General features: G+C 43.6%; 1 protein-coding gene across 1 annotated transcript in view; it reads left to right on the top strand.

Annotated features, from left to right (window-relative positions):
- The first annotated feature begins 777 nt into the window (after positions 1 to 777).
- The window catches only part of AFF4 (AF4/FMR2 family member 4), a 2,373,445-nt gene continuing 2,349,397 nt past the window's right edge, over positions 778 to 24,825 (top strand). Inside the window, exons 1-2 of the mRNA XM_044069901.1 lie at positions 778 to 807; positions 991 to 1,749. Of these exons, the coding sequence (XP_043925836.1) occupies positions 778 to 807; positions 991 to 1,749 (789 nt within the window). The remainder of the gene's footprint in view (positions 808 to 990; positions 1,750 to 24,825) is intronic.

Raw genomic sequence — 24,825 nt, 5'->3', positions numbered from 1 at the left:
TGAATGTAATAAGGGCAAGGAAATACTTGCCCGCAGCACAACATACCAACATGTATGTGAAATCAAACCCACCTAAGTGGGGTGCTTCACCTCCCACATGCCCCTCTAACTGTAAATATCATCTCCAAGATCGCACTACAGTGGAGAAAAGGGAAAAGTTCTATTGTCAGCAAACTACGTCTTTGCCCTTATTACATTCAGCAAATTGTTTTGCTGATTAGGTGTCGATGGACAGGTGTTAACTGGAATTGCATTTTTGGTGATGTAATATAGACTCCTATTCTTGTCTGTTTTACTCCTTGGGTATAGGGCATTTCTTTCCTGGTTTTCTGCTAACTTGATTTAAGGTAACAGTTCACTGTTGAAGTTAAGAAGCTGGGTTTGAAGTTTGACCGAGTAAGCGAATTTTGCATACTAATGCATGTTGTTCCTTTTCTACAATTGACATTTTACCTCTGTTTTTATCTCTCCCCAGAGACTCTGCTTTGCAGTTAGTCTTCTGACTTTTCTAGGTTGGATTCTAAAACTGTATTAAAACTATGCCTGTCAGATTGAAGATTGTGTTTTCTCTGTCTTATTGCAAGTACTGAATCAAGCTAATTACTTTTTCAACTAGCCAGCATTTTGCATTGTCTTATTGTCACTTGTATGTAACATTCACCACCGTAAATTCAAAAGGTGCTCACTGTGACCCTATATGTGATAGATGATTCAGCAGTCTAGATGACCTTTTAATGAGCATCATTTTTTAATCAAGACAGCGCACTATAACGTCGAATGAGGCAGTTCTGTGCCTTCACATGCAGTGTACTGGAGACAGAGTAGACCAGTATAACCTAAATGTGTTTTGAATCTAGACTAATGTTTAGTATTGTCTGTGCCTTCTAAAACTACTTTGACTGTTTAAATTGATGATAATTATACTGTGCAGTCTGTGGATAAACTAGCTAGGAATTTGTGATAAACTGTTTTACTTTATTTTTGTTGCAGACCAGCAAAGAAGACAAACTGTCCAGTCGTATACAGCGTACTCTAGGAAACTATGACGAAATGAAGGATTTTATAGGAGATAGATCATTACAGAAACTTGATGAAATCCCAAAGCATGCCATCTCATCTACCACAGATGGAAAATCCAGCCAAGGTTTTTTTGGTGAACAACGTCACAGCAGCTCCCACCAGAGCAGTAAATGGACCCCTGTTGGGCCAGCACCGAGCACTTCACAATCACAGAAACGTTTTGGTTCAAGTCATAGTAGTAGTCAGAGGACTAGTAGTAGTAGCCAGCGGCATGATCGTGATTCTTATAGTAGCAGTAGTCGTAAAAAAAGTCAGCATGCCTCTGAACACTCCAAGTCCCACTCTTCGAGTCCTGGAAAATTGTCTGTCTCATCTTTAAGCTCTAGTCATTCCAGGTCACATGGGCCAGATCACCACAGTAAGGAACACCAACGCTCTAAATCACCACGTGAGCCTGATGGAAACTGGGACTCTCCTTCTAGAGTTCATTCATTTTCTTCCAGTGGACAGCACAATAACCAGTCCTTCCCTCCATCATTGATGTCAAAGTCTAGTTCAATGCCACAAAAGCCCACTGCTTATGTGAGACCTATGGATGGACAGGAGTCCAATGAACCAAAGTTGTCCTCTGAACACTATGGTAGTCAAGGTCATGGTAACAGCCTGAATGAACTTAAGCCTAGTAAAGCCTCTCTCACCAAACTTAAAATACCATCTCAACCTCTAGATGTAAGTAAAATAAAAAATAAAAGTTTATTTTTGTGGTTAAATAATGTTAATTGTAAACTGACAGAGGATAGTGCTTGTTGGTAAACTTGTTTTGGGATTAGGTTTATGAATTTTTTTAAATTGTTTTATCTGCTTCACTTTGTGTTTTAGATGGTTTAAAGAAATCCGCACTCTTACTTTATTGCATTTACATTCTGTTGGGACTACGTGAAAAGAACAATCTTGTAAGTGGATCTATTATTCCTTGTGCAGGAGTAGGATATGGATTCTTTGCAGCGGTGCTAGTACCCTTTTGCCCTATTTTAGACTTTTAGCTATAAAACCTAAGTTCTCAATTTCAGGGTCACTGCATCCCTTTAAGCCAGGTTTTTGTCTGTATTCATGGGAAACAGATTGGTTTTGTAGCTCCTGGTGTTAGTCCTTCGCAGAGCTCTTGTGGTGGTCATTGGAATGTTTCTGCATTCAGTGTCTTAAAAATCTTAAGACTTGCATGTACAGTCAACACGTCATAAGAATGGACTTCCTGAAGAGTTGCGTTTGTTCGGCCGTTGAAAGTGCCTGTAATTAACCTTCTTAACTCACAGATGCAGTGAAAGTGTCTTGAGGCAGTCATTTTATTGTAATATGGCTTAGAGTACTCGGCCCACTGTCCTGCTTAACATTCCTGGTGTCAGTCATTATTATAGCAATAACCCATGCCTGGGTGTGGGTAATGCTAAATTTACCCACGGTTGGCGTGGTTTGCTCGAGGCGGCCCGAGGGACCAAACAAAGCCAACCGTGGGTAAATTTAGCATTACCCACACCCAGAAGTGGGTTATTGCTATTATACCATGACATTATTTAAGAAAAGAAACTATTCCTTTTCTTAAATAATGGCATAGTATAATGCCTGTTTGCTGCCCTTCCGCAGATGTCTGGCATCCGCGGCAGTTCTGATGTACTTGCGCGCCTGCGCAGTACATCAGAGCTGTGGGCAAAAGCAACGGAGAAAGCAAGATCTCAGTTGCTTTTTTTTTAGTGTTTTGCTATGTTAAATGAGTTTAACATAGTGAGACAGTTTTAAAATAAGCAACGGAGATGTCCGTTGCTTATTTTAAAACTGTCTCGCTATGTTAAACTCATTTAACATAGCGAACACTAAAAAGCAACGGAGATCTTGCTTTCTCCGTTGCTTTTAAACTGTTCGCTATGTTAAATGGGTTTAACATATGAGACAGCTTTAAAATAAGCAACGGAGATCTCCGTTGCTTATTTAAAGCTGTCTCGCCATGTTAAACCCATTTAACATAGCGAGACAGTGTTTAAAAGAGTTATACTAATGGAAAAAGTCCGCGACGGACCTTTTTCCATTAGTATAACTCGATTTACAACGGGCACGCTGGCCAATCAGCGTGCACGTTTTGGGGGGGGTCATGGTATAATATCTGTTTTTAACCTGTCTGATGAGGAACTCTTAATTTCTTGGCAGTTGATATTTTTGTATTGGGACTGTGGCCCCTGTACTTGGAAGGTCACTTGTAGGATTAGTTCTGCCTGTTGGGGTTTTACAGTACATACCCTAATTTTCATTTATTTTGTGTGACTTGCTGTAGTAGAATTTACATTTTTGGTATTTGAAAAGGAGATTGTCTTTAGACTGCTGGACTTGAGTGCTTCATGCATGCTGTCTTCAGGTATAACTTTCCCAGGCTACACAAGCAGTTGTCCCTCCTGTGACATGCATCCCCCCCCTTCCATTTTCCTCCCACTACTGAAAGTGTTGGATCTTAATGGCCACAGGATACCTCTGGAAGTGTGTTTTCCTGTCAGTGGTTTGCAGTTAGCGTATAAGTTGGCAGTCTGTCGTTTTCTGCTATATGTTCACAGTTATTTTTTTAAGACTTTTTTTCTTCCTGATTGTGTCCTGCTGTTCATGGTGGTAGTTACATTATGTAGTTTCCTTTCCTAACAGTGTGCTTTCTTTTTCCTTTTTTGATTTTTGTCTAGTTGCCCTAACACTTTTTCCTGTCTTGTGCTTGAATTTTATTGCAAGTTCAGCTCTGTGTGGCTGTGTTCCTCCTTCCCTTCTTGCCCTACTCATTAACTGCTTTACATAATTAGACTTGTTTGGCCTTTTTTCCCCTTGGACACCTTCCAATTTTATTAAAACATTGGTTATTTGAAGAGGAATGTCTGAAAGCTACCTTGAAGAGAACTTTTCTTTAACTTTGTAAATTTATAGTGAGAAGTATTTCCTCCAGTCACATCTTTTAGATCAACCTGATCTTGATAACTTGTTAGTGTGTGTGTGAAGTATGTTGACTCCCAGGCTTCTTGCCTCCTTCTGGTCTTGTAACGTGTAATCGACCCCAGCTATTTTTTTTTAGTTTGCTTAGCCTTCATTTCAGGTTTAATGATGATGCAGGTGCCTTCACCATTGTTTAACACACGTCCTTAAATGCCATGTTTCTGTCACAGGAAACTGAATGTTTTTAATCCCTATCTTGTGTCTCCAGGCATGATGATTCTGGGTGTTGCTGTTTGATTAGACTGTTCAGTCTTTGATAGCACGCCATTCTACCTTACCAGGTGGGACTTTCATTCTCTTCCCTTGTTTCTGTGCCTCTTTGATGCAGTGTTCAGACATGTTAAATAGGTCTTGGTCACAGTCTTTAACTAGTCTGTTCAGTCTGGAATGGTCAGATTAACATGTGGTTATTCTGTCTAGTTCTTTTAGAACAATACTTGAACTCAGGGTTGGTTGAGTGTAAACCATAAATCAGCTCTTGGCAACAGGTCGCTGAGGCTGCTGAGCAGGGTGGCTGAGGTGTTGTATCCTGGCTGAACTGCCACTCTGCAGTGGTTCCTTTTGTCCTTCCAGGTCTTGGTATGCTAGCTTGGATTCTTGTTTCCCCTTACTCTTCTTGTGAGTTGATCGTTAGGGTGTTAGTTCTCGCCTGTGGGCTGTGATTATACCAGGGTGATGATGCTCTCTTGCTGTGGTGCACCATTTCCATGGACTTCATTGTTCTCTTCTTTTTGGCAGTTTATTGCAGACAAACGATCAGCACATCTCCACTTCCGTGTTTGGGAAGTGGGGCAGACTCCTTGTACAAGTTTGTTATTTGATGTACTTGGTCACCTGCTGAGCAGAACAGTTATTCCATCTCCTTAAGCCTAATTGGGCTTACCTCTGATTCTGTGCTAATGGATATCAGATTGTTGCTGTTACAGGGCTCGACAGGGTTTCAGTTGAGGGCATCTCGTTGTTGGTCCTTACTCCGCCACTTATGTCCACTTACCTAGAGGCTGGATTATTAAGACCTTACACTAGTGTTTCCCCTAATTTCATCCAGGCTGCTAAGGGGTCATAACAGAGGTGCCAGGGCAGGGCTTCCCAAACTTTGGCAGTTGGACTGAAGTTCAGTGCCAGTGTGTGCTGTTGTCTTGAGATGTGCATCCTTCCTATATGGGTTTTAAGTCATCTTTTTAGTAATATAGTAATACTAAATGTAAGCAGTCAACATAGAATCCCTAATCTTTTAAGAACCCAGTTAATCACTTTATAGTACATCATGAGATATTGCATCGAAATGTACTATTGCCTGTATGTGCAAGTATTTTAGTATGCAGCATACTTCAGCCATATCCATATGCCTGCAGTCTTTTCAAATCAAGTACACACACCGACGTCAGTACAAAAGTTATAAATGTAGATGTACAACTTTCCATACCTGTTAATGCATTGTAGATGTATCACTGCTACCAGTCATTCAATGCCTGGTATGTTGCCTACAGACAAGTTTATGCTGGACTTACTTTCACTAACCAATTCATGTTGTTTGGTTATGTTTTAGTAAATATATAGTAATTAACTGTTGTACATGTATTAAACATAATTATTGAATGAAGTGTATTTGGTTGACATCTTTCCTATGTCAAAAATGTAGCATTCTCATATATGTAGCTCTTTCCTTGTCATTCTAACAGTCAAGTGTAAGTGACAACTATTAGATGGTTACTTGCTGCGTTCTGTACTTGGTCTTGTAGAATGTCTTTCTCCGATTTCCAGTAGCTAACTTCCAGTAGTCTTTTCCCTAAATAGTAAAATTAGTGGCCTCTGTTTAATAACATGACTACAGAACTACCAGTGAAAATCCGCCTAGTATGGAAAAAAAAAATCTTTTTTTTTTTTTTTTACATTATTTCACCATTCCTTTTGTTGAGAAATGAGTTACGTTTTACCAGCTAGTAAGTGTTTGGAATCCAGTCTGTATTCCTGTAACAGTAAGTTCACACACACTTATCATTTTTATTCACTCCTACACATAGCCCTCCAGCTTTCTTTCCAGTAGCAACTCAAGATAATTTTGCCACCTGGCAACTTTCACTCTGTAGCACTCCCACCATCCTTAGAAAATTCTGACCAGATTACCACAGTGTAGAAGCACGAAAAGTTTAAAAAAAAAAAAAAAAAAAGGAAATGCCTGTCAACCCCAGACATTTATACAGATGTAAATCCAGTCAGGCAAGTTACTGTCAATCTTACCCAAGCCATATATCTCTACATCACAGGGAAGCCATACTGTTATGTATTGTTTTCACTGACCTGTCATATTCTTTTCTGATACATGTATATAGAAATGTCATTTAATACGAAGTGCTGTCATAGACTGTTTCAAGTAATAATACAATATCGTGCACCAAATAACATAATTCCTTCTTTTTTCATTCTCTTTTCTCATCCTGTGAAATAGACACCAGACTCCATCAAGCTTCTGTACAAGCTCGTCAACTACCCTTCCCGTCCAGAGAACAGTTAGACTAACTCTCATTCTTAGAATCCTAACACATAGTCTGCCCGTACGGATATTGCCTTTCAAGTCCAATGTCTTAAGCCTACCTTATTTCATTGAACCAGCAAGAGAGTGAAATAGACAAAAGGTTAAGCATTTTATCTTTGCACAGATATACTTGAAAGGCAAAACATTGTCAGGTAGCAGAATGTGTAAACATCATAAATGTAACTTGACCATTTATTCTTGTACTTTGTTATAACGTTATCAGCTACTAGTTTCTAACCATTTCATCTTTCACTTTTAGCTTCCTTAAGTAACTCTTTAACAATGTTAATGGTAATACAGTGAGATGCATGTATTGGAATGGATAAACAACCACAAAGGAAAGGCCACATATATAATCATCAAGACATAAAAAAGGTAAATGAGCAAGCTTCAGTCAAATTGAAGGCACTTTAATGTAACGTATAATCACTCTAAGACTGAGGTAACCATTTGCATTGACACTGATTTCCATTGAAGTTGCTACTAAATTCATAGATAGTTGCAAGACTTGTAGTCCAGGGGGCCATTGAGGGGCCTAGCCCAGATGTCCAGTGGCGTCTAAGCAGTATCTGGTTAAGTGATTTGCTCAAGATCAACAGTAGGCAATCATACCCATGTACCACAGGAACTACGTATTACAGCCTTAACCCTCTGCACCAACTGCTAGATGACATACATAAATTATGTAATACGAGCTGGCTGATGTTCTTCGTGTTTCACTGTTGCAGTCATTACATTTGGGTCATCCTGCTGGCAGGTTGCCCTCAGCCGGAGTGAATTCCAAAGTCTTGGGTCCTGTGTTGGCTGCTGTCGCCCCTTCCCTGACATCAGGAGTATAAAAGAAGCAGCCGACGCCATTTTCTTCAGTCTTTCTTGCCGCGTGGTGCCCGAAGCAGAAGCAGTTTGCAAGTGCCGGTCGGCTGACTCCTGAGATTTTCATTTTTTTGAGTTTCAGATCCGAAGTCTTAAATAAAGCTAAGTACCCCGTTGGGAAAACTTTTTTTTCTTGCTCCAGACCGATGTCCGAAAAAGTTAATAATTGTATTTCTTGTGGAAAGCAAATACCTCATAAGGATTTTCATTCTTATTGTATTCCTTGCCTAGGCCCTGATCACAACGTTACTGGTTGTCGGTTTTGTGCTAGATTTAACCAGTGCACTATTAAGCATCGGTATGATTTTGCTTTAAACTTTTTTTGGACGCTGGTTTAATTATCCTGAAATGTTGTCGGATAGCTATCCGACTACCGGAGTTTACAAAAAATGCAAAGAAAAGGATAGAGAAAAACACCCGAGGCACAAAACCGACGGTGAAGCTTCTCCTAAGCCAGTCGCCGGTTCTCAGTGAGGCGCTTTCGCAGCCCCTGACTCCCGCTACTTTAGAGTCACAGGCCGCTACCGACTCCCACATGGAGTCGGCCATGCCGCTGGATACTCGAGGTATTAGAGCCTCTGTCTCTAAACCTTCAGATGGGTCCGGAGCCGCTGAGCAGGTACCGGCTTCTGAGGGTGTATTTCAGACCTAAACATCTTTACATTAAAATGACTTGAGCCTCAAAGGCAAAGACTAAAGCACCTTCTAAAGCAAGGAAACTCAAGAGCCACATGGACAGGCCTCTATGCCCAAAAAACAGATGCTCAAAATAGCCGAAGACTTTATTACCTTGATCAGGGGTTCCCATCCCCCTCCTGATAAGAGGCCTAGGCAATACACTGACTATGAATCTTCAGATCAGGTTTCTATTTCTTCTGGTTCCTCTTCTGATCAGGAATATTCTCATCCCCCCTGTGAGGATTCTGATGCTGAAGAATCTATACCTTCAGCATCTCCTTCTGAGGACTATTCCTTTGGGGAAACCTTGCATACCATGAGGGAGCATTTCCGCTGGGAGAGCCAAGATTTTTCAGAATATAAAAAGAGGCTCAGGGATTTTCTTTTACTACCTCAGCACAGGCCTCTAGCCATTTCACCTGTTAGACATTATAGATGTGTTTTCGGAGTCTAGTCTGACCCCTGACTCCTTACCCCCCAACTCCTGTTAAGCCTGACAGATATTACAGGGTTCCTGACTCTCTCAGATTTCTTTTTAGAAACCCTGCTGCTGACCCAGAAACTATTTCACAGGGTACAAAGGGAGTTGAGGCTTCCACTGCAAAAAACCCAACCCCGTCTGACAGAGATTCAAGGGCACTGGATAGATGAGGAAAAAAGATTTACACATCTGCAACTTGGGCTATAAGGGCCTTAAACTGTCAATTTCATATGCTTAAGTATCAGCAACATGTTATGGGATTGCTTAAACAGAAAATGTTAAAATCTGAATGTGCAGAAAACAAGGAAATGCAGGATTTATTGTATGCAGCAGAACAAGTTGGAAAACATACTTTGCAATGTGGTTTTGATTCTTTGAGGCCTCCTGCAGGGCCGCAGTTACAGGTTCTGTAATTAGGAGGCATGCTTGGTTAAAGGAACAAAATTTGCCTTATGTTAAAGTAAAATTACTAGATGCACCTTTACAGCATGATACTTTGTTTGGTGTTAATGCAGAATAGGTGTTAAAGAAAATGGAGGACAAAGCTAAATCTATGCAAACTGTCAAGAGTTTTTTTCAAGTACAGCCACCTAGGTTTAGTAGACACTGGCCTACAATAAATTGGTCCTTTCCTGTGTCAGACAGACCTCAAAGGGGCAGATCCAGATGCCCTAGGGGGCAGATCCCAGGCGCAATGTTCTTACAGGCCTAAGCAATGGGGGACTTCTACCTCCAAAGCTGGAGAAGATAGACCACAAACATACAGAAAACAGTCCCAATGACTTCCCCCTGCCAGCACCAAGTACTTATCTTCTGGCAACACCCTTAGGGGGAAAATTAGCACTTTTTGCTCAAAATTGGCACATCATAACCCAGGACAAGTGGGTTCTAAACAGTGTCACAAGGCTACATGTTCCATTTCCATACTCTGCCAAAGGCAAACGGTTGGCCAGATCTGCCAAAAAATCAATGGGCAGAGGCACAAAAACGAGTCTCATCCCTCATGGACATGGGGTCCATTCAACAAGTACCAGAGCAAGAGCAGGGACAAGGATTTTACTCAAGACTGTTCTTGGTACCCAGAAAGGACAAGGCCTGAGGCCGATACTGGATCTATCTATTCTGAACACTTTCCTGGATATTCCGAAATTCAAAATATTTACTTTGCAGCCGCTTCTGCCCATGCTGGGCAAGAATGCTTGGTTTGTGACATTAGACCTAAAAGAGGCATACCTGCATGTTCCAGTCATGCAGAAGATACCCAAGATTCAAGGCTGGTTCAATGCATTACCAATTCTGTGCACTGTCCTTTGGCTTATCTACTGCGCCCAGGGTCTTTACAAAATGCCTGGCACCGTAATTGCATTCTGCAGACAAAGAGGAATACAGATATATCCTTACTTGGACGACTGTCTCATTCAAACAGAGAACAAGGGCATTCTTCTTCAATGTCTGGCATTTGTGAAAAGACTTCTAACATGCCTAGGGTACACAGTCAACAAAAAGAAATCAAAACTAGTACCCTCACAAGAGATAATATTCCTGGGTGCAAGCTTGAATACAACTGCCCAGATGGCTTATCTCACGCTAGACAAACAAAGGCAACTGACTACCTATTTCAAAATGTTGGCAACGAAGGCCCAGTTATCTGCAAGAAAAATTCTGCGGGCTTTGGGCTTCATGGCCTACTGCATCCTACTAATTCCATATGCAAGACTGCATATGAGGAAACTTCAATGGTACCTAAAAAGCATTTGGATTCAACATTGCCACAGCCTGGAAACAGTCATTACTCTCATTCCCTGCCTGCAACAGGAGTTTCGATGGTGGGCAAATGCTTGTCACCAGAACAAGGGACAGCCATTCACACTACCTCTAGCCAGGCAGACACTAACAACGGGTGCATCAGACTATGCCTGGGGAGCCCACGTGGCAGGAAGATGCATTCAGGGCACATGGTCCTCAAACCAAATGCATCTACATATCAGTCAAAAAGAGATGTTAGCTGTTCAGAATGCACTGACAGACTTCAAGGACCTACTTCAACCGGTACAACTACTGATAGACAACACCACAGTCATGTGGTATATAAACAAGTAGGGAGGCACACATTCTTAGCCCCTTTGCAGACTAGCCATGACCTTGTGGGACACAGCTTTGACTTGCCAAGTACATCTGCAGGCACAATTCCTGCAAGGAAAGGAAAATACCCTGGCAGACGAACTAAGCAGAAACCTCATGGATCCTCACGAGTGGAAGCTGGATCCACAGGTCTTCAGCATAACAAGGAAATGGGGATGCCCGGTCATAGATCTGTTTGCCTCCCCCTCTCAATTACCAACTAGAAAGATTCTGCACAAGGACTTATCACATACAAGCATGGAAAGTGGACGCCCTATCCTTCAGCTGGAAAAACCTATCCGTATATGCCTTTCCTCCACTGCTTCTCCTCCCCAAGGTGCTCCTAAAGGTCAGACAGGAGAAGCCTAAGATGATACGGATTGCCCCAGACTGGCCACGCGTCAGTACTGGTATCCAATATTAAAGAACTTATCTCTATACCCAGCTTGGGCCTTACCTCAAATACCTCTACTACTGTCACAGCAAAACAATCAGATCATGCACAGTCAACTCAAGACATTAAACTTGGCAGCATGGCGGATAATGTAGTCATACAAAAAACACCACTCAGTAAAGCTGTGATGGATGTCATTCTGGAAACCAGAAGGTCTCGTACTAGAAAATCTTATGCTGGAAAATGGAAGAGATTCTGTGCCTGGAACCAGGCACAAGGAACTGATACAGCAGTACCAAATATTCCTCAGATTTTGCAATACTTAACTGAGATGCTGGACAAAGGCCTATCTTTTTCATAAATTAAAATTCATGCCTCTGCCATTTCGGCTCATTGCAATACAGAGCCACCACTTTTTTCTCACCCTTTATTAAGGCAGTACCTCAGAGGAGCCAAAAATGTAAGGCCCCCAAGGAGACTACCAATACCTGCAGGGGACCTCAACTATGTCTTGGAAAACCTCACACTGCCTCCTTTTGAGCCAGCTGCTACTGCTGATATGAAGTTTTTATATTGGAAAACAGCTCTGCTCTTAGCAATTACTTCAGCAAGACGAATTTCAGAGCTACAGGCACTCATGGCTGTGGAACCTTTCATAATTTTTCATCCAGACAGGGTCTCCCTGAGGACAAACCCAACATTTATACCTAAAGTAGTGTCCAGTGTGGCTCTTAAACAAGCCATCCATCTGCCAACCTTTTACCCAAATCCACAGAACAAGGGGGAGAGAATTCTGCATTCTTTGGACATAGATTCTACTTGGACAGAACCGAAGCTTTCAGGAAGACAGAGCAATTACTAGTGGCTTATGCTGCAGGATCACAAGGAAAGCCTATCTCAAAGCAGACTGTTTCTAAGTGGTTAGGCCACTGCATTTGTTTCTGCTACTTACACTATGGCAAACCAGTGCCTAAGGGCATTAGGCCTCATTCCACCTGAGCTGCAGCCACCTCAGCAGCCTTTCTCAGGTGAGTACCAACCAGAGACATTTTAGAGGCGGCTACTTGGAGTTCAGTGCACACCTTCACAAAGCATTATTATCTGCCACTCTACTGTAAATCCAGGGCAGGCTTTGCCACTGCAGTCCTGCAGGGCCTCATAGCCGCACCTACTGCTGTCTAGTTCCAGCCTCCCAACCATAGCTTTGGGACTCTACCCAAATGTAATGACTGTAGCAGTGAAACACGAAGAACATAGTACAGTTGTGTACAGTTACCATAAATGTAGATGTTTGAGTGTATTCACTGTTGCAGTCCAGGTTTACCCACCCGCCTTCCCCCTTTTTTCTTTTGGATCTTATCTTTCCTTCTCTGATTTATACTACCTATGTGGTGTATTTGTTTATAGATGAAGGTAAAATTTATATTTGTGTATTTATGAATATATATATAAAATCTGGCTACCCTTTTTGGGGGCACCTGACATCTGGGGCAAGAAAAACTGAAGAAAATGGCGTTGGCTGCTGCTTTTATACCCCTGATGACCTGACATCAGGGAAGGGGCGACAGCAGCCGACGCAGGACCCAAGACTTTGGAATTCAGGCCAGCTGAGGGCAACCTGCCAGCAGGATTACCCAAATGTAATGACTGCAACAGTGAATACACTCGAACATCTACATTTATGGTAAGTGTACACAACTGTACTTTCTGTCTGTTCCTCAGTGGATTTGTCTTCAGATCCAACCTCGACCACTCAGGTTTTTTGTACTTCTACTGCATTACATCTTTCTCTGCTTATTTTAAAGTGCCCTTCCTCCCCTGTTAACAACATTTTCATATGTAATCCCTTTATCTCTAGTTTTCTCTCTCTTTTTTTCATGCATGCATGTGCTTTTTGTAGTACCTTTCGTAGTTTGCTATTTAACAAAATATATCTATCTGTATATCTGTCTATATATATTTTTTTTCGGTATACATTGTAGTGGGTATTGTTAGCATTTTCTTAATTTTTCTTTTCCAGGATTTATGGATAGTAGTAAATGTGTCCAACAAACCGTCAGGAATCTAGAAATGTGTGGCCTGTGGCCAGAAGATACCAAACTCTGGTGCACACTGTGTATACTGCCTCTGTGCTACCCACTTAAATGAGCAGTGCTCTCTCTTCACTGCTTTTGATTCTTCGACAATTGCTGAGTGTGAAAACAAGCTGGTGTTCAAGGGACTTCTCCCTGCCCCTGTGGGAGACTTGTCCCATGCTCATTCTACTGCATCTGTATGTTCTTCTGTCAAGAAAACTTTGGACTGGTTCAAAGGGGAAAAAGTCACAGAATATCTGAAAGAGAACCTGATCACTCTCCTGCTTCTCTTGCTTCAACCTTGGTGTCAAAATCTTCCAAACCATTGTATCTGAAACTGTTCCCCCAACTTATTCTGATCGGATCCAAAACAACTCTCCTGAAGCAGAGTTTTTCCCTAAAGCAAGTTTCTTCTTAAGGTTTGGTATCCTTTTCTGCAAGAGGGACCTTATCACCAGTTGTCTAGGTCACCTTCTACTAGCTGTTCTCTACGGTCAGTCTGGTCAACAAAGAGTCTTTCCAAAGCGGATGTGGATCAGTTAATGAGGAAATTCTTTAGGACCCACATTCAATTGGTGGTCCTCCCGGCCTCTGCTGGATCTGGGAGTTTAGTTTCTTCCCGTCATCATGTCGTAGCTCTTACCCTAATCCATTTTTTGGGTTTGGGCATTATGTATCTGAGTGGTATTCAGAGCTTGTCCACGGCTGATGCAAAGACTTGACTTCACTCAGGTGCCATCTCTGATCCGACTGGTTCTGACTGCGTCTGATCTGAATGGATCTCAAGGCTGAAGTGTTTTTGCTGGATCCAGGGTTGGGGGACAGGTTCAACTCTGAAGTTTTCAAAGTGGTCTATTCTTCTAGGAGCTTTGGCACTGGACAGCTTTGCTCTGGTGTCTGCCTCAGAACTGAGCTGGGCTGAATTTTGAGGTTTGTATGGAGCATGTGGCTCAGCCCCAGCCAGACAGATTTTAGGTTCCCCTTTGGCTTCAACATTCATGGTTGTCATGAGATCAAATTCCCTTTCAGATGAGTAGACTTCTCTCACTCACTCCCTCTGTTCTGCCCATTCCCCCATAGAATAACCTTTCGTCCTGAGCATACTCATCCAGTCCTATTGCGACAGCTGGGTTCATCATGCCTCAAGGTAGTCTGTATTGGAGGAGACTCTGCTCTCTCTGAAGTCCTCCCCATAACATCCCCCTGTGGAGATGTTTTGGGTAGTCTATATTGGAGGACTCTTGGATCTCTCTCATCCTCCCCGTAACATCCCACTGTGGCGATTTCTTGGAAACATATGTATGAGGAGACACTGACCCCCCCCAGGACTTGCTCGCAGAAGATGCTGCTTTCGATTGGGGAGAAGGGGTCCTTCTGATCTCCTCTCGGACATCTCATTCAGGGAGATCCTTGAACTTTTGAGAGAAAGGTGGGTGGTCCACTGAAGCCCTCTCCCAAGAGGATTCATTGTTTCCTGAGGCTTTTGGATCTGATCTGGCTACATTTTGGATGGTTCCTCATGCCAGTTGGATGGTATATTTCTTCTCCAAGTGGGCATGGAATGAGCTGGATGACTGAACCAGTTCTCTACAAATCAGCCAAGTATTTAGTTTCTTGAAAGGACCACCAGTATTGGAGCAAGCATCCAGCCGTTGATTCCATGTTAGTGGCGGCTGCCACCAAGAAAGATCTAGCCAAACAGAGCTCTTCTGTCTGTCCTCATCCCTAACAAGAAGTCCATGGCATTGGACAGATTTGGGACGTTATTTGCCTCCGCTACCTTCTCTTTGTGCATGCTGAATTATCTTGGCACATGTCACAGCGTTTCATAGGGATTTGACTAAAGAAATATCTAAGTCCCTTTCTGGGTCTATATCTACCGAGGGCAAGAAGACCTTGGACTCAGCCACCCCACAGTCCATTTCATGTGTGTCAGTGCACCTGATATCTAATGCAACAGAGGATGGACAGAAGAGAGAACATCAGATAGTTATGTGCTTAGCATAATGACAGATGCGGTTTTTCTGCCTCCATTCTTCAACTGCCCGCCTTCCTTTTCCACTTCCTTGCCACTGAACTCACTACTACTATTGCTTCTGATGCATCTGATCTGTCCAGTGCTTAAGGCTTTCCCTGTGCACTTTGAGCTCCAGAGCAGCCTATGAGTTAAGGCATTACTCTAAGGAGGTGCACCTGGATACATTTGTGTGACTTTGTGAAGCACTTCAAGATGATGTGAATGTCCCTTTTGATTCTCAAACCTGTTTGGGCCTAAAGTCCGGGAAATGCTTTCCAAAAGCAAACAGAATGGAAAGACCCTTTCTGTCATTGGAATACAGTTCTCTACCCCACCGAGATCGGTCTTCAGGAAGCAGAAGGGGGGGATAAGAAACTTTAGATCTGATGTTATTCTTCTTTATTTCTTGATCTTTGGGTACGATTCTAGTCCCTGGAACTGGCTTGGCCATTACGCAGCCCACTCAAGCCAAAAACTCTCGAGCCAAGTCTCTACCCACAGTACCCTCTCCAGATTACCTCAGATCTTGATTGCCGCTCTTGTCGCAGGACGCGTCCGCTAGATTCTCTAGCAGCTAAGTAAAATCGTTATAGTTTTCTCATACCCTTTTCATATTTTCTATTCAAAAATGTTCCTACTGTAGTATTACTTAGAATTTTATACATTTCTATAGTTGAATCTCGTTCTACCCATTTTTCTGTTTATCCCTCTCCCCAACACTTGAGTGTTTTCTACCATCACTGATAGTTCATTCCTTGTCTTTACTACCTTCTATCCCACCTTTCTTTGTTAAATGAGTAAGGGTGCTGTGTTCCTTTACCTGACTCTATTCTTAGTCTACCATCATTGGTAGTACTTACCTTTCTCTGCATTATTTTATTTGGTAGCTTAAGACTACCATCATTGGTAGCCTTCCTCTCCCATGTGTGTGTGTGTGTGTGTGTGTGTTTCCCTTTTAGTGTGTTAGTGCTGTCTGTTGACTTTTATTTTTCTTAGTCAACATAGTGAATAAATTCAAAGGGACAGCAGTGTTTAAGCAGTGTGAAAGTTGTGGTAGAAAGATGCCCAGCTCTGATGGGCACTCTTCTTGTGTGTACTGCTTGTGCCCTGTGCATCTTCAGCAAGACTGTATAATCTGTCAAGCCTTCAGTAACGGGGCCCTTGTGGAAAGGAAAAATTAATACTAAAAGGGTAATTAAGTCTTCATGTGAGGAGAGACTGTCCAAGTACAGCACATCGCCTTCCTCCCCCTCTTCCTCCTCTAAATCTGGACTGGGACAGAAGAGGAATCATTTGGTGCCGGCGTCCCCTTTTGCGCCAGCAACCAGTAAACATAAATCTTTGTCTACCACATCAGTGAAACTGAGGTATGAAATGAAGAAAAATTATGAAGTGGACTTCCTTGACGCCATCTGCCGTAGCATCTTTAGCAGCATTGGTCTCTGTGCCGATCATCTCGGAACCAACAACTATAACTTCCCTGTCTGTTCCAGCTCACCTGTAAGAATTGTGGAAATATTGGAACCGACACCACCCCTGGTGCCAAAACCTGATATCGTACCCAGGATAAGATATTCCCCTTCAGTTGACCCTTTTGTGGGACAGCTCCCAAGTCCATTCTTAAAAAAAATAGAATCTCCTTCAGGCTTCTGTCTCTGTTCCTCCAGGAGTCTTACTGAAGTTGGTGTCATGAGGTTGGTGGATCAGCTCTTAGTGGCTAGGGGTCTCTGTCCCCCAGGCCCCACCCCCTTATGCCATTGGGGTTTTCTCTCCCAGGACTCCACCAAGCTTTCCTCCTCTAACCCCCTCTGAGGGCATGGAATGTACGACTCCAGTTCTTCCGGTTCCAGCTGTTCTGGTGCCAACAGTCTTTTCCCCTTCGGTTCCAGGATCTGCTTTGAGTTTCTTGTTTCCATCTGAACCAGTGGATTTCTGGGGCCGTAGCTCTGCTGCCAGATCCGAAGGCCTCAGATTGGCTACAGCTTTTTATTTAGAGTCATCCTTAACTCTTGGAGTTCGACTGATGTCGGCTATTCCTTGACTCCTGCTTTGGGTGAAGGTTTCCCTGAGCAGGATGGAACTACGGATGTTCGTGTTTCACTGTTGCAGTCATTACAATTGGGTTATCCTGCTGGCAGGCTACCCGCAGTCGGCCTGAATTCCAAGGTCTAGGTCCGGCGTCTGTTGCTTTCGCCTCTTCCCTGACGTCAGTGCGCCGGGGTATAAAACATGCAGCTGACGCCATTTTCTTCAGTCTTTCTTGCTGCACGGTGCCCGAAGCAAATGCAAGTTGACAAGTGCTGGTCGGCCAACTGCTGAGATTTTCATGTTCAAATTTCAGATCCGGAGTCTGCATTAAAAGCTAAGTACCCCATTGGGGAAACTTTTTTCTTGCTCCAGACCGATGTCAGAAAGTTAATAATTGTATTTCTTGTGGGGAAGCAAATACCTCATAAGGACTTCCATTCTTATTGTATTCCTTGCCTAGGCCCTGATCACGACGTTGCTAATTGTCGGTTTTGTGCTAGATTTAACCAATGCACTATTAAGCGTCTGTATGATTTTGCATTTCACTATTTTGGCAGAAGATTTAATTACACTGTTGTCGGATAGCCATCAGACTACCGCATTTCAAAAGAAACGCAAAGAAAAGGACAGGCATCCGAGGTCCAAAACTGGCTAGGCTTTTTCTAAGCCAGTCGCCGGTTCTCAGTGAGGCGCTTTTGCAGCCTCTGACGCCCGCTACTTAAGAGCCGCAGGCTGCTTCCGACTCCCACGTGGAGCCAACTAGGCCGCTGGAAACTCAAGGTATTGGAACCTCGGAAACTATTCCCTCAGATGGGTCTGGAGCCGTTGAGTAGGCATCGGCTTCTGAGGGTGTTTTCAGGCCTACACAGTTGTATGTTAAAACGACTTCAGCTTCAAAGGCAAAGACTAAAGCACCTCTAAAGACAAAGAAACAAGTATAACAGCCCCATGGACAGGCCTCCATGCCTAAAAAACAGATGCTCAAAATGGCCGAAGACCTAATTACTTTGATCAGGGGTTCCCATCCCCCTCCTGATAAGAGGCCTAGGCAAGAGACAGAATATGAATCTTCACATCAGGTTTCCATTTCTTCTGATTCCTCTTCTGATCAGGAATACTCCCTTCCTCCCTATGAGGATTCTGATGCTGAAGAATCCATCCCTTCAGCTTTTCCTCCTGAGGATTATTCTTTTGGGGAAACTCTGCATACCACGAGGAAGCATTTCCACTGAGAGAGCCAAGATTATTCAGAATCTAAGAAAAGGCTCAGAGACTTCCTTTTACTACCTCAGCACAGGCCCCTTGCTATTCCACCTGTGTTAGACATTGTAGATGATGTATTTTCAGAGTCCAGTCTGACTCCTGACTCTTTACCTCCAGCTCCTGTTAAGCCAGACCGATACTAATCCTGATTCACATAAATTTCTTTTTAAGAACCCTGCTGACCCAGAAACTATCTCTCAGGGTCTCAAAGGGGTCAAGGCTTCCACTGCAAAAAACCCTAGCCCCCTCTGACAGGGATTCTAGGGCATTGGACAGATGGGGAAAAAAGATTTACACTTCTGCTACCTTGGCTATAAGGGCTTTAAATTGTCAGTTTCATATGATTAAATATCAGCAATATATTATGTCACTGCTTCAACAGAAAATGTTGATAAATTCTGAATGTGCAGAAAACAAAGAAATGCAAGATTTATTGCATGCAGCTGAACAAGTGGGAAAGCATACTTTGCTATGTGGTTTTGATTCTCTGGAGGCCTCCTGCAGGGCTGCTGTAACTGGTTGCGTCATTAGGAGGCATGCTTGGTTAACGGAACAGAATCTGCCTGATCATGTTAAAGCAAAATTATTAGATGCCCCATTACAGCATGATACCTTGTTTGGTGTTAAAGCAGAAGAGGCGTTGAAGAAAATGGAGGACAAAGCTAAATCTATGCAAACAGTCAAGGATTTCTTACAGGTACAGCCTCCAAGATTTAGCCGACACTGGCCTACAAAGAATTGGTCCTTTCCAGTGTCAGACAGGCCACAAAGAGGCAGATCCCAGCCCCAAGGCTCACATAGGTCTAAACAATGGGGTACTTCTACCTCCAAAAGCGGAGAAGACAAATCACAGCCATACAGAAAACGGTCCCAATGACTTCCCTTTGCCTGCGCCAAACACTTGTCTTCTGGCAGCACCTTTAGGGGGGAAACTATCACTTTTTTCTCAAAATTGGTACGTAATAACCCAGGACAATTGGGTCTTGGGTGTAGTGTCACAAGGTTACAGGTTTCACTTTCACACCCTGCAAAGGCCAAACGGTATGCCAGACCTGCCAAAAAATCAATGGGCAGAGGCACAAAAGCAAGTGTCATCCCTCATGGACATGAGGGCCATTCAGCAAGTACCACAGCAAGAGCAGGGACAAGGATTTTACTCAAGACTGTTCTTGGTGCCCAGAAAGGACAAAGCCTGGACACCAATACTGGACCTATCTATTCTAAACTCATCTGGATATTCCAAGATTCAAAATGTTGACTCTGCAGCAGCTTCTGCCTATGCTGGGCAAGAAGGCTTGGTTTGTGACTTTAGACCTAAAAGAGGCATATCTGCATGTCCCAATCAGACAGTCATGCAGAGAAGATACCTCAGATTCATAGCTGGCTCAATGCACTACCAATTCTCTGCACTGCCTTTTGGCTTGTCTATTGCGCCCAGGGTCTTCACAAAATGCCTGGCTCCAGTAATTGCATTTTGCAGACTAAGAGGAATACAAATATATCCTTACTTGGACGACTGCCTTATTCAAGCAGAGAACAAGGATATTCTACTACAGCATCTGGCGTTTGTAAAAAGATTACTAACATGCCTGGGGTACACAGTAAATGAAAAGAAATCAAAACTAGTACCCTCTCAAGAGATAATATTCCTGGGTGCAAGCTTAAATACAACTGCCCAGATGGCTTATCTCACGCCAGACAAAGGCAACTGACTACTTATTTCAAAATGTTGGCAACAAAGACCCAGTTATCTGCAAGAGAAATTCTGCAGGCTTTGGGCTTCATGGCATCCTGCATTCTGCTAATTCCATATGCAAGACTGCATATGAGGAAACTTCAATGGTATCTAAAAAGTGTTTGGACTCAACATTGCCACAGCCTGGAAACAATAAATGTTAAGTTGTCTATCTCGCCTTCATTCTTGCTGGATGGGTTCGGAGCCGATCCTCTGCTCCGACTCGGCCTTGTACTAAAGCTCGAGAGCTATTTACCGGCTCGAGGCCACCCCTTATCCCACAATGCTAGGCGTCAGATATCCATATCTCGTTTGCCGCTTCAGCTACGAGGTTGCGTTTTTTACCGGCTCCAGGTCGTATAATTCTTTTTATAACTTTTCATAGTCAGGGTTATTGCTATTTTAGATTTTCTTTTCTATTAGAGTTGTTAAATTGTAACCCCTTTAGACCCACTTATAATCCCCTTTTTTCTGTTGATTACAGAGTTTTATTCCCTTCCTCCCTTCCCCTCCCCATCCCCCTTTGGGGCAGTGGTTAGGCCTATCTCTTTATAGTGTAGTTATATATTTATAGTTTTATAGATGTTCATTGTGTTACCCTGCTGCAGTCATCACACTTGGGTATCCTGTCGTCAGGCGGTCCCGCAGTCTGCCGAATTTCCAAAGTCTTGGTCCGACGTCGGTTGCTGTTGCCTCATCCTTGACGTCAGTGCGCCAGGGGTACATATATTGCAACAGACACCATTTTCTTCAGTCTTTCTTGCCGCGCGGTGCCCGAAGCAGAAGCAGTTCGCAAGTGCCAGTCGGCCGACTCCTGAGATTCTCGAATTTCAGACCAAAGTCTTCTATAAAGTGAAGTACCCCGTTGGGGAAACTTTTCTTGCCTCAGACCGATGTCAGAAAAAGTTAACAATTGAATTTCTTGTGAGAAGCAAATACCTCATAAGGATTTTCATTCTTATTGCATACCCTGCCTAGGCCCTGATCACGACATCACTTGTCGTTTTTGTGCTAGATTTAATAAACGTACTATTAAAAGACGATTTGATTTTGCACTACACTTTTTTGGCAGAAAATTTAATTATAACATGCCGATGTCCTTCAAGGATGCATCTGCAGTCATAACATATGGGTTGTCCTGCCTCAGGCAGCCCTTCGGTCGGCCGGATTCCAAAGTCTGGGTCTGGCCTCGGCTGATGTCGCACTTTCCCTGACGTCAGAGCATCTAGGGTAAAAAAGCATCAGCCGACGCCATTTTCCTCAGTCTTTCTTGCCGCGCGGTGCCCGAAGCAGAAGCTGTTCGCGAGTGCCGGTCGGTCAGATCCAGTGAATTCAGCTACCGAAGACTTCGAAAAAAGCTAAGTACCCCGTTGGGGACTCTTTCTTGCCTCAGCCGATGTCAGACAAAGTAAATAATTGTTTAACTTGTGGGAAACAAATACCTCATAAGGATTTCCATTCCTACTGCCTTCCTTGCTTAGGCCCAGACCACGACGTATCGGCCTGTTTAGCCTGTGCTTCCTTCAACCGACGAACTCTTAGACGTCGGTCGGAGTTTGCAGAGGAATTTTTTGGTGCCACTTTTGCTTATAAAATGCCGTCTGAGACTCCGACTACGCATATGGTGAAAAAACAGAAGGAAAAGGACAGACACTCACGGCCTGCGGTTTTGGCTGAAACCACGGCTAGGCCTACCGCGAGTCTCTCGGTTTAGGCCGAAACAGAGTCCTCGGAGATTCCTTCTTCCGAACCCATACATCCGACCACCGAGGCCCGGGAGGCCCCGGCTGAGTCGGCTACCGAACTTCCTACCGAAACCAGTGTTCAGGAAATGTCCGACACCATACCTTTGGACATTTCTACTCCTGCACGTGGAGCAGCTAGGCCCCCTGCTTCCATGTCCATTAAGGCTTTTTCTAGGGCTAAAGCTGCCAAACTATCTAAAGCTTTGCCTACCAAAACTACCTCCCAGAGGCCTTCCTCTAGCTCACAGATCCTCTGCCTTGCAGAGGACCTTATTTCCTTAATTAGGGGTTCACAACCTCACCCAGACAGGGCCTCTCGCCCTCCTCCGGACAAAAAGGCCCAGGACTGACCCCTCTGACCCAACACTCTTCAGATGATTCCACGGATGGGTCTGAGTTGTCAGACCACCAGGAGGAGGCTTACTCGCCTTATGAGGATTCAGATGCTGAGGAATCTATCCCTTCGGCCTCCCCTCCTGAAGAGTTTTCTTTCGGTGAGACTCTACACTCCATGAGAGAGCATTTTCAATGGCAAGGTCAGGATTTCTCTGATTCTAGAAAAAGATTAAGGACCTTTTTGCATTTGCCTCAACATAGGCCCTTAGCTATACCTCCTGTTCTGAATGTAATTGATGATGTGTACAATGATGTCAGTACAGCCCCTGATACTCTTCCTCCGGCCCCTGCCAAACCTGACAGATACTACAGGGTCCCAGATTCTCATTTCCATCTGTATAAAGCCCATTCTGCAGACCCAGAAACTATTTCTCAGGGCCCTAAAGGGGTTGCGGCCGCCACTACCAAAAATCTTCTACCCTCTGAAAGAGAGTCTAGAGCTTTAGAGAGATGGGGAAAGAAGGTGTATACTTCTGCAACTCTTTCTGTCAGGGCATTAGATTGTCAATTTCATATGATACAGTACCAAGAGTATTTGTTAGATGAACTGAATAAGAAACTTTCTTCTCCTGAACCCCTAGACCGTAAATCCCTTCAGGATTTGGTACACAATTCACAACAGGTTAGTAATCATTTCTTAAAATGTGGCTATGATGCACTGGAGGCTTCATTTAGATCAGCTATGACTGGGGCAGTTATTCGTAGGCATGCCTGGCTGAAGGAACAATCTTTGCCAGACCATGTTAAAGCTAAACTCCTGGATGCTGCAATGGAGAAACAAAATTTATTTGGCTCCTTTGCTCAGGAGATCTTAAAAAAGGTTGAAGAAAAGGCAAAATCTGTGCAAACAGTTCCTGCAAGTACAACCACCGAGATTCAGCAGAAGCTGGCCTACTAAGAATTGGTCCTTTCCAGACTCGGACAGAGCCCAGAGAGGCAGGAACAGGCGCCCTAGAGGCAGAGGTCAATCGAAGGGCTCCTACAGAGGCCGTCAGTGGCAGCCTGCCAACCAAAGGAGTAGTGCAACAGCAACAACAACTACTACACCAGGACAGGCTCAATGACTTAACTCCGATTCCGCCTACCAGGGATCAACTGGAAGCACCCTTGGGTGGAAAGCTGGCTTTATTCTCAAAAAACTGGCATTGTATTACAAAGGATACATGGACACTGCAAATAATAGACAAAGGATACAGGTTCCACTTCCACACTTTGCCAAAAAGAAACGGAATGCCAAACCTTCCACCAAATCAGAGGGCAGAGGCTTTAAGACAGATCAACAATTTGCTTCACATGAAAGCTATAGAAAAGGTACCATGTTCAGAACAAGGCCAAGGATTTTACTCCAGACTATTCCTTGTAACAAGAAAAGAAAATCAATGGAGGCCTATTCTCGACCTGTCCGCACTGAACACTTATCTCATTGTGCCAAAATTCAAGATGCTGACCATACAGCAACTTCTTCCCATGTTGGGCAAGGAGTCTTGGCTGGTGACTCTAGATCTCAAGGAGTCATACCTGCACGTCCCTATTCGACCAAGTTGCAGAAGACACCTCAGATTTCTTGCAGGATCAGAGCATTATCAATTCTCAGCATTGCCCTTTGGCTTATCTACTGCACCCAGAGTATTCACGAAATGCCTGGCATCAGTAATTGCACATTGCAGACTACAGGGAATTCAAATTTACCCATACCTGGACGACTGCCTAATACAAGCGGACACAAGGGAAATTTGACAAAGGACTTGGCCTATGCCATACACCTGCTACAGGCCTTGGGATACACAGTCAACATCCAAAAGTCAAGACTAGTACCATCCCAAAGGATAACCTTTTTGGGTGCAGATCTGGACACAACCACCCAAATGGCATTTCTCACAGAAGAAAAACAAAAACAACTTCCAGATTACTTCATGATTCTGACAAGACAAACTCAGCTTACTGCAAGGAAAATCCTGCAGGCCCTGGGTTACATAGCATCCTGCATAATTCTGATACCGCATGCCAGGCTGCATATGAGGAAATTACAATGGTACCTAAGGAGTGTATGGTCTCAACAGTCACAGTTTAGAAACCTTGATACCAATCATTCCATGCCTTCAAAAGGAATTTCTGTGGTGGGCTCAGGCCTGCCAGTCCAACAGAGGGTTGCCTTTCAACAAACCAAAATCAAGGCAGACCATCACCTCGGACGCCTCAGAGGATGGGGAGCACACATGGAGGGCAAATGTATCCAAGGCCTATGGCCTCAAGGACAGCTAAGCATGCACATAAACCAAAAGGAAATGCTGGCAGTGATGCATGCAATCGAGGCCTTCAAACCCTTCCTCCAACAAGGCCACCTGTTAATAAGGACAGACAACACCACGGTCATGTGGTACATAAACAAGCAGGGAGGCACACACTCTTACCCTCTATGCCGGATGGCTATGAATCTATGGGAAC

Source organism: Protopterus annectens, chromosome 4.part0, assembly GCF_019279795.1.
Source record: "Protopterus annectens isolate FY-2018-M chromosome 4.part0, PAN1.0, whole genome shotgun sequence".
Taxonomy (NCBI): domain Eukaryota; kingdom Metazoa; phylum Chordata; order Ceratodontiformes; family Protopteridae; genus Protopterus; species Protopterus annectens.
Note: the sequence above shows the minus strand (reverse complement) of the source record. Positions and strands in the feature narration are given on the sequence as shown.